Source organism: Chelonia mydas, chromosome 8 (assembly GCF_015237465.2).
Source record: "Chelonia mydas isolate rCheMyd1 chromosome 8, rCheMyd1.pri.v2, whole genome shotgun sequence".
NCBI classification, from domain to species: Eukaryota; Metazoa; Chordata; order Testudines; family Cheloniidae; genus Chelonia; species Chelonia mydas.
Genome location: NC_057854.1, coordinates 88,243,190 through 88,260,925, shown reverse-complemented (window position 1 = coordinate 88,260,925; position 17,736 = coordinate 88,243,190). Strand labels below are relative to the sequence as shown.

At 40.4% G+C, this 17,736-nt stretch overlaps 1 protein-coding gene across 1 annotated transcript in view; it reads left to right on the top strand.

Moving 5' to 3' along the window:
• The window catches only part of CACHD1 (cache domain containing 1), a 186,830-nt gene that overhangs the window by 147,049 nt on the left and 22,045 nt on the right, over positions 1–17,736 (top strand). Inside the window, exons 12-16 of the mRNA XM_007063412.4 lie at positions 3,435–3,552; positions 5,741–5,909; positions 8,286–8,428; positions 9,188–9,369; positions 11,131–11,241. Of these exons, the coding sequence (XP_007063474.2) occupies positions 3,435–3,552; positions 5,741–5,909; positions 8,286–8,428; positions 9,188–9,369; positions 11,131–11,241 (723 nt within the window). The remainder of the gene's footprint in view (positions 1–3,434; positions 3,553–5,740; positions 5,910–8,285; positions 8,429–9,187; positions 9,370–11,130; positions 11,242–17,736) is intronic.

Sequence of the window (17,736 nt, the reverse complement as noted above, 5' to 3'; positions counted from 1 at the left end):
TCTGTTTTAGACACAACTATCCTGAGTAATTTGTATCATTTGCAAGCTTTGCCACCTTACAGTTTACCCCTTCTTCCTAATTATTTATGAATATGGTGAACAGCACTGATCTCTCTGGAAGACAAGGCTATTTACCTCTCTCCATTCTGAAAAGTGATCATTTATTCCTACCCTTTATTTCTTGTTTTTTAACCAGTTACTGATCCATGAGAGGACCTTCCCTCTTATCCCTTGACAGCTTAGTTTGCTTGAGAGCCTTTGGTGAGGGACCTTGTCAAAGGCTTTCTGAAAGTCCAAGTACACTGTATCCATTGGATCACCCTTGTCTACATGTTTGTTAACCTCCTCTGAGAATTCTAATAGATAGGTGAGGCATGATTTCCCTTTATAAAAGCTGTGTTGTGTCTTCCCCAACAAATCATGTTCATCTGTGTGTCTGATAATTCTGTTCTTAACTATAGTTTCAAGCAATTTGCCTGGTACCGAAATGAGGCTTAGCAACCTGTAATTGCCAGGATCGCCTTTGGAGCCTTTTTTAAACGTTGGTGTCACATTAGCTATCCTCCAGTCATCTGGTACAGAAGCAGATTTAAGTGATGGATTACATACCAAAGTTAGTAGTTCTGCAATTTCACATTTGAGTTCCTTCAGAACTCTTGGATGAATACCATCTGGTCCTGGGACTTATTGCTGTTTTAATTGATCAGTTTGTTCCAAAACCTCCTCTATTGGCACCTCAATCTGGAACACTTCCTCAGATTTGTCACCTAAAAAGAATCTCAGGTATGGGAATCTCCCTCAAATCCTCTGCAGTGAAGACTGATGCAAAGAATTAATTTAGCTTCTCCGCAATGGCCTGATCTTCCTTGAATTCTCCGATAGCACCTTGATCATCCAGTGGCCCCACTTATTGTTTGGAAGGCTTCCTGCTTCTGATGTACTTAAGAAAAATGTTGCTGTTAGTTTTTGAGACTTCAGCAACTCAGCCAGTGGTTATGGGCTTATTACAGGAGTCGATGGGTGAGGTTCTGTGTCCTGCAATGTGAATGAGGTCAGACTAAATTATCTTGATGGGCCCTTTTGGCCTTAAAGTCTTTGAGGAAGGGAGCTAGCTGCAGAAGGAGGAATACACAAGATAAGGTGGTGAGGTGCTTGATGTTGCATGGGATGTGTCATCTCGGAATTGATAGTTTGTTTTACTGTTTAAATAAATCATTTGGAAACTAGGCATAGGTGAATTTGATACATTTGTTGGACAGGACTGAGGGGGTATGCAAATGATGAAGGGGTGGAAAGGAGTTTCTGTAAGTGCTTGGCTGGCTGAGTTCTTGGTGAAATGATTAATGTTGCTAGTATTTTATTATATTTATTGTATTGTTAATGATGCCTTAGGGTGCGTAGAGTCTTGGATAAGTGACTCTTTTATTTTAAATCTAAATAAATAAATCAATATAATACATATAACAAAAACCCATCAAAATGAGTCAAATGATGAAATGGTCGGAAAGAATTATCAAGAAAAGACTTCATGAAGAGCTAGATTACCAAGTAAGCAACAACCAATTTGGGTTTGGGAATAATGCAGGAGAAGTACAGGGAGAAATGCAAGAAACTTAGTGGACTTAGAGAAGGCTTATAGTATAGTTCCTAGAGAACTGATATGGTGGTGCCTGTTGTCGCACAATCTTCCGGAGGCGTACGTTCAGATATTATGGACATGTATGAGAGTAGTACAACAACAAGAAGCAGTTGCAGTGAGCCATTCACTATGAGAATAGGTCTACATCAAGGATAAATCTTAAACCCATTCCTAAGTGTGATTGTAATGAACACCTTGATGCAGGAGATTAGGGGAGAAGCTCCATGGAACATGCTTTTCGTAGATGACATTTTTGTGTTGGGAAGATATCTAGAAAGACAGAGGGCTGCATTAGAAGAAAATTGTTTATAAATCACCAAGAGAAGACTGAATACATGTGAGGCTGCATTGAAAGGGACAACAAGAAACCAATAAAAATAGTACTGAGTTACAATAAGAATGTGAATGCTAGCAGTTGCATGAAAAGCACTAGGTGCAAATGGAGGGAATTGAGGGCAATTCTGTGTGATAAGAATGTGCCAGTTAAACTAAAGAGCAAAATGTATAAGATCATGATTAGCCCAGCCATGACGTATGGGTTGGAATGCTGGCCAGTGTGGAAAAGAGAAGTACAACTACTTCATGCTGCTGAAATGAGAGTGCTCCCATGGACACTGGGTAAGACAAGAACTGACAGGTTACACAATGAAATGGTCTGAGCCAAGATGCTGGTAATCCCCCATCATGGAAAAGCTAAGGGTGCATTGACTGAGATGGCTGGGACATATGAGATGATGAGACATGGGATATGTTGGTCAGAGAGTATATAATCTAGTAGTTACAGGACAAAAACTATAAGACCCAGAAAAAGGCGGTTCAAGGCACAGAAGCAGGACATGAAGAAGATTGGTGTCGGCTTGGAAGACGCACTTAACAGGAACGTTTGGAGATTAACAAGAGCTGCCAACCCCAACTAATGTGACATGGTGGAGGAAAAGAAGAACAAAAATCTGCTTATTAGCTGGGTAACGCTCCCACAACAGTCTCAGGAAAGTGCTTGTACATATTGTATTTATATTCCCTGTACTCCAGCTCTACTTCTTAGCTCCATTCTTAAACACAAGCGTGGTATTAAAATACAGAAGACTCTCGGTCATCAAGAGTAACTGACAATATCCTATCCTGCTCACAAAAACGGAATAGGCAGAGGTACAGCATGATGTGCATGAACAGTTCTGGAAATTGTAATTTAGATCTAATTTTAAGCCCGTCGTCCCTTTGTTCCTTTGAACTAGAGAGCTAATTAGTGCCATTCCACTAGCAACATTATCTCAAGCCAGGACGAACTGTAATTGTGTTCTCTATGAACAGTGCTTAAATTGTAATGAAAGAGGTGATGGAGCTCAAGCAATTAGGTGCTGGGGCTCAGGCAATTTTTTTTTTTACTCTCATAATTGACGCGGCAACCTCAGAGTGCTGGGGCTATGACCTGCCAAGCCTAGAGGTGCCAGGGCTCAGCCCTGGCAAGCCCCACACAAATTAAACACTGTCTATATGAATTCTTGAGTAGAAATTTAGGAACCAAGTTACCTCTGCTTCATCATTTGTACTGAAAAAGGCAATGCTTACTCAACCGTACTACATTACACATAAGAGTGTAAATTAGCGTTAAAATAGATAAATGCATGAACAGCAAACCAAAGCATTCTGTTCTTTCTTAATTAAAAGCAGATTTTATCCAGCCCTTTCATGACTAATCCTGTTTTTTGTATAAAAATGCAATAGATGGTTTTGCTTGATTCACAACTTTTTCAGTGTTGAATAAAATGTTGGATATTATTTGTTGTCACTGTAGCCTCCCTCTGGGCAGTCAGATTATTACAGTCCCAGTGAACTCCTCACTGTCTTGGCATGTAAACAAACTGAGAGAAATTGGAAAAGAAGCCTACAACGTTAGCTATGCCTGGAAAATGGTAAGAGATCTTACTTTTGAATGGTAGTATATAGTTTCAATGTATGTTAATATACTGAAGCTTGAGTAGTTTGAATTTTAAATTATACAGAAACAGTATGCATGCATCTCTTATTGTGGTAAATAACCTCACATTCCATTCAAATTGTAGCTTCAAATTTATTATAATTTAATTCTCAGAGACACGCATACAGGCAAGTGTAAAGTGTGTGTGCTATTAATGTACGCATCCATTATATGTTATATAATATAGATGTACACACACAATTATAGTACATATTTTCCTAAAGGAAAAAAGTCTATACTGAACTATGTCACACTATAAAGTCTTAGAACAAATCTCAAGTAGTTGAACGTATTTCACACAGAGACTCGAGATAAACGTACAGACTTACAGTATAGTCTTTGCATGTAGTTTATTATTGTTAAAATGCTGATACTAACAAAAATGGGAAAAAAAACTTTTTATTGGACATTTTTAAACTAATCAGTGGCTGAATTTTTTGGGGGTGGATGTAGATGGGTGTCATTTTAAATGCTACATTGTCCCTTCCTGCTGTATACTGCTTAATGCAGTTTGGAGAGAAAGGCCAATATGAATAAACTTTAACAACATTGTTCACAATCAAGACATTAAAATTTCCTTTTAAACATTAGTTGTAGTTATGCAACACTGCAAACCCTTAGATCTGTATAGGGCATTAGTCTATCCTGTAATATGCAAGGCTGAGTCAAGTACTTTCATATTCATAGGTATTTTATTTTCAGTGCTGTGTCTAGTTTTCCCCAGTACATATTTTGCATTCAAGTCAGATGCAATACCTTGCAGAAATCTCTCAACACCAATTAAAACAACAAAATATTCCCAAATACTACCCTCAGTGGAGCAAAAAACTCCTATGCATAATCTAGATGAATTCATAATTGCTAGATTCTTACAGAATAAAATCAATTAAAATGGAATGGAAGCTATATGGAAGCTTTTAATCCTGCTATAATCATTAGACAGATCATATTTAATGGGAGGATTTGGCAGCCCAGCATCATTAACTTGAAGAGAAAAGAGCTGTTCTTATCTTACCCAATTCCAAGGGGGAAAAAAGATTCTAGCAGCCCATTCACTTTTCAGTTTATTTTGTGAACAAATCTGGGTACTTATCTTGACCAAGGGAATAAAATGAAATCTACAACTAGATATGATCCAGGCAAATTTTGCTAATACCAAGAATAATTTGGCTAATTGCTTTGTGTCAACAAACCTAGCAGATACTGGTGTATCGTTTCCCTAAATTAATTTAAATATAATCTAAGAGATTATGCTGAGCGGCTTTAAGAGATTAAATCTGTCGTCACATACCAGAAGTTCATGTAGGTGTGTTCCTGGAGCTAGTGTTGCCTTGTTGAAAGGTTGTATTAAATATCAGACAGCCTTAGAGTCTGGCAATGCTACTGCCAAGTTTTTCTAACCTGATGCACTTAGAATGTGTTCAAACCAGCAAAGCAAGTAATCCATCCAACACAGGATTGGAGGAATAATGATGATGTCCTTGTATTATTGTTAATTTGCATTTTTCAAAAATGGAAACAGGTTACAAAGAGGTACATTGTATTCTGTTTCCATTTGTGAACTGAAACTCTCTTGCCCATAATGAAGTTTCATGAAGTATCCACACAAAAGCATCAGAATTTAGATATTATGTTTAAAAAAAAATGTGAAAACAAAAATGTGTGCACGAAGCATCAACTTTGAAGAAATCTTTCTTTTTTTTTTTTAAAGTATATAACTCAATGGCTTTAATTGCTTGAGATAATTGATCAAAGCACATACCTTAGTTATGTGTACTGTATTGCTGCCATTGGAAACCCTAAAGTCTAAGGCCTCAATCCTGCATTTAGAATGGTTTGGGTATGCCCCAGCACCCATACAGCCCCTCCCCACAAAAGTTATCTGTGCAGGATCAGGGCCTTTCTCCTGGGGTATGGGGAAATTCAGCAATTTCTAGAGGTGATTAATTTCACAGAGAGAGTAGGGAATATGCTGCTCTGGAGTATGGGGAAAGGTGATGCCACCTTCTAGTGTAAAAGAAACTGAGGAATTAAAAAAGGAGGGAGAGGGGGATAAATAGAAAATCAATTATATAAAACCTCCAACTTTTTTTTCAGTTTAATTTTTAGTCCTTGTTTTTCAGGCCCAAGACACATCCTTCATTCTTTGTGTTGTGGTAATACAGCCAGAAATACCTGTTAAACAGCTCAAGAATCTGAACACTGTCCCTAGCAGCAAGCTACTGTATCATCGACTGGATCTATTGGGTCAGCCCAGTGCCTGTCTGCACTTCAAGCAGCTGGCGACCTTAGGTACAGCAATCCCTCAACTCATCTTTATCTCATGCACGTTTTTGTAGAGCTGGTTGGAAAATAGAAAACATCTTTAGTTACAATCCCTGTAAAAATGTTTCTTATTTTTAAAAAAAAAAAACCTTTCAAGGGAAATTTTCTATCCTGCTTCACTTTTTTCACTGCTTCACTTTTTTTTATTATAGCTAAACTGTGCAGCCCTTACATTTGTGGCACTTAGTCACCTGAGTATTCCTACTGCAATTCGTGGACTGCTTATGTGAGTAAGTGCTCACTAAAAGAAATGAGAGTTGCACAGTCTTTCTTAGAAAATGGGGTATATAGGGGCTGTTGACTTTGGATTTATGCAAATTATTCACAGACATAAATATTTAATATCCATCTGTGTGAAGAAATCAGAAGATATAGCTCATGAGGAAGTCAGAATTTTAATATTCTTTGAAATCTTTTAATGTGAGATTTTCCAGACCTCTTAAACCTACATAAAAATTTCAAGTTCAATAGTACATCTTTCTATGTATCAAACTTTGTAATCAACTCCATTCAGTTCCGTATTTGCATTGATGTCATGGACAGAGGGATTTGGCCTCAGAATTATATGATAATACATGTTTTAATATATAGAAAGGAGAGAACTTTTTATAATCCTTTTAAGAAAGATGAATCTAGAGGTTGTATACAAGTTTGAAAGGTTTGCAATCTTACACATTTGAAGATTAAAATTCTGATTTCTCCGTGGAGTTTAAACTAAACTATTCATGAACAGAGTAACTATTCATGAAAAAGCAGATAGGCATCATTGTTAGACAACTCAGCAATGACATCTGCTCATTGTATGGTGGTGCTCAAAATAGCTAATAAGATGTTGGACTGTATTACAGAGGAACTAGATGATGATATGTAAACTATTGTGTCATTATATAAAACACTACGTTCTTGTCTTGAATATAATGCCCGCTTTTGATAAAAGGGAACCACATAATGGTCTCACCTTAGAAAAGACATGACATTAATGGAAAAAGTCCAGCGATGCACGCCAATAATGTTGAGAGACTCAGTGTGAGAGAAAATATAATTGATTCAGACAGTTAAGTCTGGAAAGCTGATGAGGAAATACAATAGAGGTTTATTAAGTGATGACTCGGATAGATAAGGCTGCTAGATGTGCAGTGGCATGCTTTGGGAGCGGTGTGGGAAAATGGAGAACCTTTCCATTGTGTAAGTATTGTCTCTCTAAGGTGCTGGGAATTTCTTCCCCTGGAGACAGTTGCACACTGAGAAAAACAATAAGATGAACATTATCTGGTTCCCCTTTATTAAATATTCAAGGGAAAAAAAACAATTTCTCAGCATCCCAGCCCCTGCATTATCATTGTGTGATTTTTTTGTTTATGTTCTGTTTTGGCTTTGCTTTTTAAATATCACATTTCTTGCTCAGTGGAAGCAATACACCCAGACTATTCTGTACATCTCTTGTAGTTACTCTTTTTGCCCCCTTGTTCATATTAGCAAACTCCCTCCACCGTTTTGGCAGACTTGTGTTTTTTGTGCCTCTCCCTGTGTTAACGACCTGAAAGTCACAGTTGTTCTTCAAGGTGGCCTCTGCATAGTCCCACCTAAACCCAGTTTTCTTCCACAAAGTTCTTTGAGTCTCATCATTAGCTTCCCCATTCTCCATATATTGTGCTTACCTTCACAAATTATTTATATTATTTTATCATGTCATTAGCCATCCCTTCACTCCACATGTCAGCCTTCATCACACCTTCGTCAGTTTCTCTTACCAGCACGTTTGAACTTTTTGTCCCAGGGCTAAAATCCCCATTAAGCCACTACCCTGTCTTCCTCAAGAGCCCACCTTAAGACTTGCTTCTTCTGCAATGCCTGCAGAACGCTGTCAGCTGATAATGGCTAGACAGGCAGTGAAGTGAGGCTGCTGTTACTGATCTGCTTGTTTCCCTTAAGAAACTGAAACCGACAGCAAGACACTCAAACCTTCTCTACCTTACAAAAAGGTTCACGTAGCCAGCCTGTTCAAAGCCATGCTCATATGACTGTGAAATAGACATTTTATTGTAACATTCCAAAGTTTCAAACGAAAAGTAGGTTTCAAAACAAAAGAGGACGTCATCTGCGCTTATAAGTCTTACTGTTATTATTTGGGATGATAATCCTCATGTTTCAAGGCAAAAACTGGTGATCAGCTTGTGTCAGGAAGAGATTCCCTGCCATCCATACTATAGTACTGTACCTTCATTATATGGCTGTAGTCTCAGACAGGATACTACATCAGATGGTGTTCTGTGATGGGATGGCCTGTATTATATACCGATTATAATGCTTTGTTTTTAATTCTCTAATACTTTATTATTTCAGAAAGCCCCACAGTAATGCTGGCTGCAGGTAGTTTTTCTTCTCCGTATGAACATCTGAGCCAACCTGAGACCAAACGGATGGTGGAACACTACACGGCATACCTCAGCGACAACACTCGTCTTATTGCTAACCCTGGGCTTAAAGTATGCTATTTAAATCCCTCTTCTCCCTCCCTTCCCCCGTCCTGCCCTTATTGGTCACCATGCTGGTCCCCATTTCACATGTGTCCTTTGGGTTGGCTCTTGGCCTATGGGAGTTTGGGCATGTAGGATACTAGGATTTTCTTCTCTTGCTGCAGAGACACTGTGCTCAGCCCTCGGGATGGATGAGTGCGACCCCTGTTGAACAACAGCAACCCCTCTCACCTGAAGAAGCAGTGTGAACTAGGTTGAAAGGGAATCCTGTCCACTCCTCAGCTGGGTGGATAGGGGCTCTGACATGAGGGCTTCAAGGGTGGTGGAGAAATTGGACGGGGGAAGGGGCTCAGAGACCACAGAGGTGGGAGGAGGGGCCCTTTTCCCCAGGAAGAAAGTTTACAAGCTGCAATTAGAATTAACAATATGCAGAACGGTGCTGTAATAAACATTGGGTCAGGGGATGCCTTTGTGTGTTTATACATTTAAATGAGAAAACTTTGTTTTATGTACAAATGGGGTAGTATTTATATTTACCTGAAGTGAAAAGCAAATGTTAAAAGCTGTGCAGATAATAACAATATTTCATTATAATAAGCTTTTTTCTTTACTTGGAATTTGCTAACTCCCATCTGGTGTGAGAAGATTTTAAAGAAGTAATTGGGTTTAGATTATCTCTGATAGGTCTTTAGGAAACCCTGCAAGCAGCTTATTATCTTTTCATGCAAGTCTTAAAGGAACCCTGCTAGGTCTGTCTTTGTTTTGCAGTTCTCTGTCAGAAATGAAGTAATGGCTACCAGTCACGTCACAGATGAATGGATGACACAAATGGAAATGAGTAGCTTGAACAGTTACATTGTCCGCCGTTACATAGCAACGCCCAATGGGGTGCTCAGAATTTATCCTGGTTCTCTCATGGACAAAGCATTTGATCCCACTAGGAGACAATGGTGAGTTTTAGGGTCCCATTATCAAAGATTTCAGAAATCTTACAGGGTGATAATATTGAACTGGGCAAAATATTTCATGTAGGATTATTAGAAAGGTTATGTTTGTAAAGGATAGTTAAATACATTTATAATTAAATAATTTATATGCTCAGTAAAACACATTGTGTTTAATAGTAATTTTACTCCAATTTTTATTTGCTGTAAATCATAACTCTTTATGGTGATAGTTTCTATTTCTTATCCCTTTGTACAGGATAAGAGTAAAAATATTTACACATGAAACTGAAGTCCATGCTGTTACTTTATTCATCCTTCAGGATCTATCAGTGTTAATTTCAGCTCCTCATGCCAATTTTGGTTATTGATACTTTATGCAGCACTTTTTGTTTGCGATGGATTTTCTTACTGTATTTCCAAATGGGAATTTTCTGGCTAAGTGCATAATTAATAGCTGCAGTTAACATATGATGTAGGAAAATATTTATATATAATATATATAACAAATGAGATTTGACACGAGAGAGCTCTTGAGTGTGTTTTAACATATGCTTTGTTAAAAGAAGCCAGGCAGGTGGTCCTGCAGTATGGCTCTGAACAATCAAGTTAGAGACTGGGGTACATAAGTAAACTTAGGGTTCCTACCCTGTGGCTCTATCAGCACGGCTCTAAATCACTGGTGGCATTGCTTGTTCCACAGCTCCACTGCCCCACATTTCCCCTGAAAAATAATGACCATAGTTCTGGACTGGGAGTACTCACCTTTCTTTTGGTCTTTTTCTGCTCCACTCTTCAATCATTTACATTTTTGTAGTCAAAATACTGAACATAAATTTAAGATTTTTGCTGTAATTTTTCTCTTCACGCCATTAGATGGCTTTGTGGAGCTCACACTATAAATGAACTATATACAGCAGTGGTTGGCAACCTACGGCCCATCAGGGTAATTTGATGGCGGACCACGAGACATCTTGCTGACCGTGACTGTCCGCAGGCATGGCCTCCCGCAGTTCCCAGTGGCCATGGTTCGCCGTTCCCAGCCAGTGAGAGCTGCGGGAAGCAGTGGGCCGCAGGGACGTGTGAAAAATGTATAAAGCAGACAACAGTGAAATTGTCTCTGCTCAAAGTGATGTCAACTGTGCAAAGTAAATAAATTGGAAAAAGTGAGAGAGAATTTTACTTTCACCTCTTACAGTTAGAGAACCTTGAGGTGTTACTTGTCACAATGATGATAAAAAATTCTGATGCAAGTGTGAGTTATTTTAGGTGGCAGTAACCCTTCAAATTAATAATATGTAATATTCATTTTCTAACAGCTTTTTAAGTTTGCACATGTGAGTTTTGTTTGTATAAAAGAATACTTTCTCCTTTCCGCCTGCATTTTCTACAAAGTGAATTTAACCACACTTTGTTCAAGGATGTATGACCCAGTTGGTTTTTAAATCAAACAATGTTCAGAATAAGATTTGATTTAAATAATCTAAATATTTTACTTTAATGTGATACAGTGAAATAGGTTTGTATAGAAAAATGTAGGATGATTTTTCATGTTGAGTAACATTATCCTACGGAGTTAGCCTGTTTCGGGCCCTGATCCTGCTTACATAAAAACTCCTACTTAACTTCCAACACAGTGAGCAGTCTCTTTGACTTCAGTAGTGCTGCTTACAGGGCATTCAGTTAAATACTTGTGTAAGCCTCATTTTTTACATTCAAAGTGACTGGTTTTCGTTCATAAATAACGCTTGTTTTGGTCTTTACTAGGTACTTGCATGCAGTGGCTAATCCGGGGCTAATAACTTTCACCGGTCCCTATTTAGATGTTGGAGGAGCTGGCTATGTTGTTACAATCAGCCACACTGTTCATTCTTCAAGGTAAAATTTCATTTTGAACATTTGATCAATCCAAAAATCTGGAAATTGACTTGTAAAGACGTTGTTATCTGTGATTAATTATTTTTGATGGAGCCGCAATAGGCCAGGTGCTTCCCAATGGGAGCAGGCACAATGCTTGTCCCAAAAGAGCCTTTAGTAAAATGGAAAGAACATATACAGATGCAGGGGAAACATCCAATTGAAGCTCTGTTTTTGGAAAATCCATTCTGGGGGAGAATTGCACAGATTTTGGAGGTTTATCAAAACTTGAGTTATAAGGTTTGTTGTGCCTGAATGTGATTATGGGTGAATTGGAGTAGAGTTTTGAAATACATAAAATGTAGACATGAAAAAAATGCCCCTTGAGTCAAGGACTTTGGTGTATACCCTATTCCCCCCACCCCTTGTGTTATGCCACTAGCTTTTTGATGAGAATTTTTAGAAAATAAGCCCATCTTCTAGTTAAACTTCTGTGTATGTTTGATTACGTCCTTCCCCCTCTACTTAAAGGAGAAGCTTTATCTTGTTTCATGTGTGTTCTTTCTCTAAGTCAGGGGTCAGCAGCCTTCAGCATGCGGCCCATCAGGGTAATCTGCTGGCGGGCCGCGAGACGTTTTGTTTATGTTGACCATCCGCAGGCACGGCCCCCCGCTGCTCCCAGTGGCTGCGGTTCGCTGTTCCCGGCCAATGGGAGCTACGGGAAGCAGCAGGCAATGCATCCTGTGCCGCTCCCCGCAGCTCCCATTGGCCGGGAATGGCGAACCACAGCCACTGGGAGCTGCGGGGGGGCTGTGCCTGCGGATGGTCAACATAAACAAAACGTCTCGCGGCCCGCCAGCGGATTACCCTGATGGGCTGTGTGCCAAAGGTTGCCGACCCCTGCTCTAAGTGGTACTCTTGTTAGATCTGTTTTTTCCAGTGTAGTCTTAAGAAATGCACACTTTCTCAGTTGGTCACTTACGCACACTCCCTCTCTTTTCTATATTAATAACCTCCCCTTATTGCCCTCTTCTTTTCCCATCCCCTCCTCTGCACAACACAACCAAGTATATGCCATGTATGTCCCAGCATACAATTTTTAATTTCCTTGAGACAACATTCTTCTCTTAATAAGGTCTAATAAAGAAAAATTAACATTGAGCCAGACTGTGGTTATCAGCCAGCAGTTTCACTGTGTGTGGTGCAGCCGTGGCACAACGCCTCCTAGAACACAGGGGAAGCGTGCAACGCCCTTAGGAAATGGTGCAGTATACACTCCACTCTGCACACAGCCAGTTCCCTACACCATTGTTCCCATTTTGAGGAGTCTGGTGCCATTGGTGGTGAGAGACCCCTATAGCCCTTGCACTCACTGGGCTGTGTGCAGGTTTTCACCCTTAATCAGGAAAGCAAGGAAGTTAGGGGAAGGTAGCTTGCACTAACCTCCTCGGCTGCCTGTGTGCCAGTGCATGGCTAGCCACAATATTATGCTCTATGCATGAGAGCAGCTTTGTTAGTTTTCATAATGAATGTCATGGCATATCGGTCATGGACTATACTGTGGGTCAAAGGAAATAGAGCAGCCAGATTTCATACAAATTTTAAACTGTGATATGTATGTTGGGAGATTATATCTGTGTCCCCCTGAACTTTTTAGCATGTTGCACTATCAGCTGTCAGCCCCTTCATATACACTATCTGGGAGCATAATTTGTGCAGCCCCTTTGGAAGCTCCTGCTCTTCTAATTTGCTTTTCATCTAACACGGCTAGTTGTTTTTCTAAAATGAGAACGTTCTCCTATTCCATTCGTTCCTTCAATTCCGGTATATTTTCAGATCCTTGTAGCTTGAGTTATTTACTTACAATATGGCCTTACTCAGGTCTGTCTTATGGGTACCAGTGTGAGCAATGTTGTGCACATCAGTTGGCTGCTTTGTGTCTGTGCTGGCAGTACCCAAACTTTGGTCTGTGAAGCGGTTACGGGGGGTCTGGAGGAGGAGCAGGAAAGCCTGTGCAATGGGAGAAGAGAAGGGCAGCAGGAGGCAGCGGAACCGGGGGGCAGATGGGGACAGAACAGATAGGAGAGGAAGACAAGATAGCCAAATAGACTGATCAACTTTTTCCTTAGTTTCCTGAAATTACTGTTCCATGTAAGTAATTGCTGTATTGGCCATAGTGACGTTGCATGGTGTTGAATGGGAGGGGAGGTAATTTGCACACTTGCAAATGGGGAAGGTAGGGCCGTAAGACACTCTGAGGGTATATCAAACTCAGACTAATCCCCCTTCAGGCTAACACCTAATCCCCCTTCCATCTACACACAAATTCTGCTGACCCAGGACCCCATGGGGATGGAAGGTCTGAGTCAAGCTGGGACTCGGCAGTCAAGCCCTGTTGCTTTGCAGTACAGGCTCGGCCCCACTAGACTCGTACTCTGGGAGTCTGCCAAAAATACCCACAGTCCCATAGGCTGACTTTCTTTGTCTTCTAGACCGTCAAGTTTTCCTACACTGCACCACAAACAAAGGGCTAGAGCTGCCACATTTTGAGAGGGTGCTAGGAAGTCTGGGATATGAGTGGCTGGATTCCGGCCTACCTCATGCAGTGTGGATGCTGGAGCCCAAGGTTGGGACCCAAGGTTCAGCAATTCCTAACCTGGGGTTTCCAATGCGTGTAGACACTCAAGTTCTAGGTTAACAAAAGCAGAGTCTGCTAACTCAAGCTCTACTAAATCTGGGCTTACATTGCAGTGTAGACATACCCTGAATTTCTCTATATGAAATTTTGAAAGCCCCTGGCCTGTGCCATTCAAAACCTAGAGCTTAGCCATTTTGTGTAAGAATGTCCAAAAATGTACTTGTTTATATGGGAAGAAACTGTACATGCCAGCCTCTACATGCACAGACAGGAACCAAATCAAAACAAAAGATCCATCCCCACTTCTGGAACAACACACCACCCATAGCTATAAACACCGTCCTGATGTAGGAAGAAACATTTTGTGTATTGCTGATTCTTCTATGACTTAAAAAAAAAAAAAAAAAAAAAAAAAAGTTAATGTAGGCCCTCTCATTTTAAGAAAACGTTCATTGTGTTTCACTCCGTTTCTGGAGTTGATATTCATTGCTGCATGTCTTCTGTCATTACTGTCAAGAGACTCTGAGGAGAGGGGTGAGGTCTTTATATATAAAACCACTTCAATATTTGAAAGGATCCTTTGTGATTCAAAGATCAGATGATTTAAAATAATTTGTCTTCAGGCCAGACATTCAACCAAATGATAAGATTCCATCAAATTAGGGCATACAATCTTTGAAGAGTTCAGTTTTCACTTCTATAGCTCTCTTCATATTGAACACCTTCTTAATATTCCTGCTAGAGACACTGTAATATTTCAGAGATAAATATTAGCCACTCAGTTTGGTTTGTATGAAGAATATTTTCCAGCGTTTTTATTGGCGAGCTGTCTGCTATGCACACTCCAACTAACATCCCAGCAGGAAGAACTTGGTTTCTAGCATTGCTCTGCTAAATAGTTCGCATGGCCAGCTCTGAGTTGGGGACATTAGTGGCAGTGCTGTTTCTAAACACTAAAATATTGAGGGCTGCTTTTAGTTTTTCTTCAGAAATATGTAGACTTTGTTTGATCTTTCCCACAGCCAAAAAACATCTGTCCATCTTTCTTGGCAGGAGCATCAGTCAGGGCTACGTAACTATGTGGAGCTTTTCACATAGGGAATCATTTAAGAGAATAAGAGCTTCTTCTCTGAGGACGAAAATGTACTGGCTCTTTGTGGTGATATGTAAATTTTTTATTTTTTCTTCTGTTTTGTTTAATAAGAGACGGTTCAGATCATTTTAGGGAGACTTATATAGCTGTCGTTGAGGCTCCAAGTATTGCTTGATCAAAAGGATATTGTCCCGTGGGTTAAGCCCCCAAATTAGGTTTTGTGTTTAAAAAAACATTCCAAAGGCTTAATGTTTTCTTTAGAAACAGCTATTCAGATTAAAACGGTTCCTACTGTGTTTGGGACCAAATATTTCAGCATTCTGTTACCAGGAACCGAAATTGCAAAGAGACCTATAAACAAAAGTGAAACAGATCAGTAAATTTTTATTGTCCAAACTAAATGAAATACCCCTAAGCAGCAGCAGTGAGAAGTAAGATGTTTTCATTGTAATAATCTAAATTGTCATTAATAATAGAAGTTAATTTCCTCTTTCAAATATAATTTTTCACTTGATTGTGCCTCTTAACTTCTTCCATGCCCTCAGCCAGTGTGATCATCTTGTTCATCCCTTGCCAGTGCACAATACTTGAATTTCTTCTATTTCTTCTTCTTCTATTGATGATTGATGTCATCAGAATACATCCATGAACTGACTGCTTCTCTCTTGTTCCTGTTATATATGGCGTAGTATTTGCTTCCAAAGATTGTGAAAAAGACAGTCCATGCACAAAATAATGTTTTTTTCTAATACAGAATATATTAGAATAGCCTTTTGTATGGCTTTTACAGGGGGAGAGGGGGGCCATCTTCAGGACATTATGGTTCTCCTTCTTGTTATATAGAACCAAATATGATTGTATTACACTGGAATCCTGTCTCCCTGAATTTTTTTAAGATAAGAACAGATTTAATTTAATATATCAATTAAAAGACTATATGCTTGATATGTCCAAAGGGATTTTTAGGTAAAATATAGCTATGGACAAAAAGCTTCAAGAGCTAAATTAGCAAAACCATCCTCTAAAGTGCCACTAGTAACATTTTTGAGAATGCAAACCGGTCTTTACATCCTCTAACTGTGTTCTGTGATGTCTACCTGACTTGCTCATGTAAATAGATATGCTCTCATGTTTCTGAGGATTTTTGCCCTCACAAAACTAAAGGCACAATTTTTGTACGGGCTCAGTTTTGTGCAGGGACCAGTTTTAGGACTGACTGAAATTATGGACCTCAGTGCATATATTGTGGAACAACATGAGCACGATCACTTCATCAGGCCAGCTTTCTTTTAGATGGGTGGAGTCATAGCACAGACATGTTTCTTTAATCCACTAGAACTGATTGATCTGCTTTTTATTTGTGTGAAAAATCATCAGATGGTCAGCATCTGGAATATTGGCAAAGAAGCCCCCGCTGCATCGTGAGGCCAGCTGTCCCGTTCCACTGGCTGCTGTATCTAGGCACTGACGTTTTTTATTCTATCTTCACAGATGATATTCTTTTAAAAAGTTTCAAAATAGCATTACATTAAATAGGTCTATTCTCCCATCAATATATAGGGTGCTTAGAAGGGAAACAGGCATTAATATAATCTCTGGTGAGTGGGTATACAGCAGTAGTCGCCAAACTTTTCAGGGTCACACACCCCTTAACACCCTGTCCGGGAGCCAGGGCCGGAAGCGGGGCTGTGGCTCCCAGGGCCGGGGAGATGTGGACAGGGGTAAGCGGGCTGAGGGTGGATCTGTGGCCAGGAGCAGCACAAGGGCTGGGTGCGGCGCCAGGTCTGGGTGTGAGGCCAGGAGCCAGGGCCATGGCTGGGGGTGGGGCTGGAGCAGAGTTAAGAGCAGAACAGAGCAGGATGGCACTCCCTTCCTGCCACCCATGGGGGCTGGCCTGTGCCCTGCTGTGCTCCCCCCCAACATTTTCCTCTGCACCCCCCCCATACGGGGGCATACCCCACAGTTTGGGAACCTCTGGGGTATACAGTACCCCAAAGAAGGGGGTCCCTCCTTCCTGTCACGCCCTTGTGGTGCTCCTAGGAGGAGGCCCTGCCAAGCCAGACAGCAGCATGGGGGTTTGGGGGTTAAATCCTGGCAGAGGGTGGAGGTGGGAAGAAGAAGAAGTTGGTGTCCTATCTAGAAGAGGCTGGGCTCAGGGAAGTTTACAGGGAACGTCTAGGCTACTCTCTTGAGAAAGAAAGACAGGATTTGCCAAGGCAGGGAGCTTTGGAAACACAAGTGATGTCCTGTTTGTTGTTTTGTTTTGGAGTTTCACAGGCTCTTAACCGTTAAAGGGAATGTCACTGGAGACTTTGCTGGTGTGGGCTCTTTTAGTGGAACAAGAACTCTCTAAACAAACCAGAACCCTAAGAAAGCATGTTGTTTTGCTGTGAACTTTCTAACCGGCCACCAGTCTCTGGCCACGAGCACTCTTTGGAGTACTGCATAGTTAATGGAGAAAACAGCACGGGTGGGGAAATAAAAGCAAATGATTGAGGAATAGGAGAGCTTTCCAGCACTGTTGTGAAGCATACTTTGGCATATGCGCTCTAAGATTGTGTTTTGTAGGTCTTTGATGTGTCAGTTGCTAAGGTAACCATATGTATTCTTGAGCTGCTGAGCAAAATGGGGACACCAGCAGACCTCCACATATGGACAGGATACTATAATTCGCAGCAGCTGCTACTGCAGGTCTTAATCATCCACAAAAACTGAAGATCCTGCTTTATTCCTGAATGTGAATTTTCATGAATCTGTGTCCAAGTGCAGTTTCTCTATGCTGGAA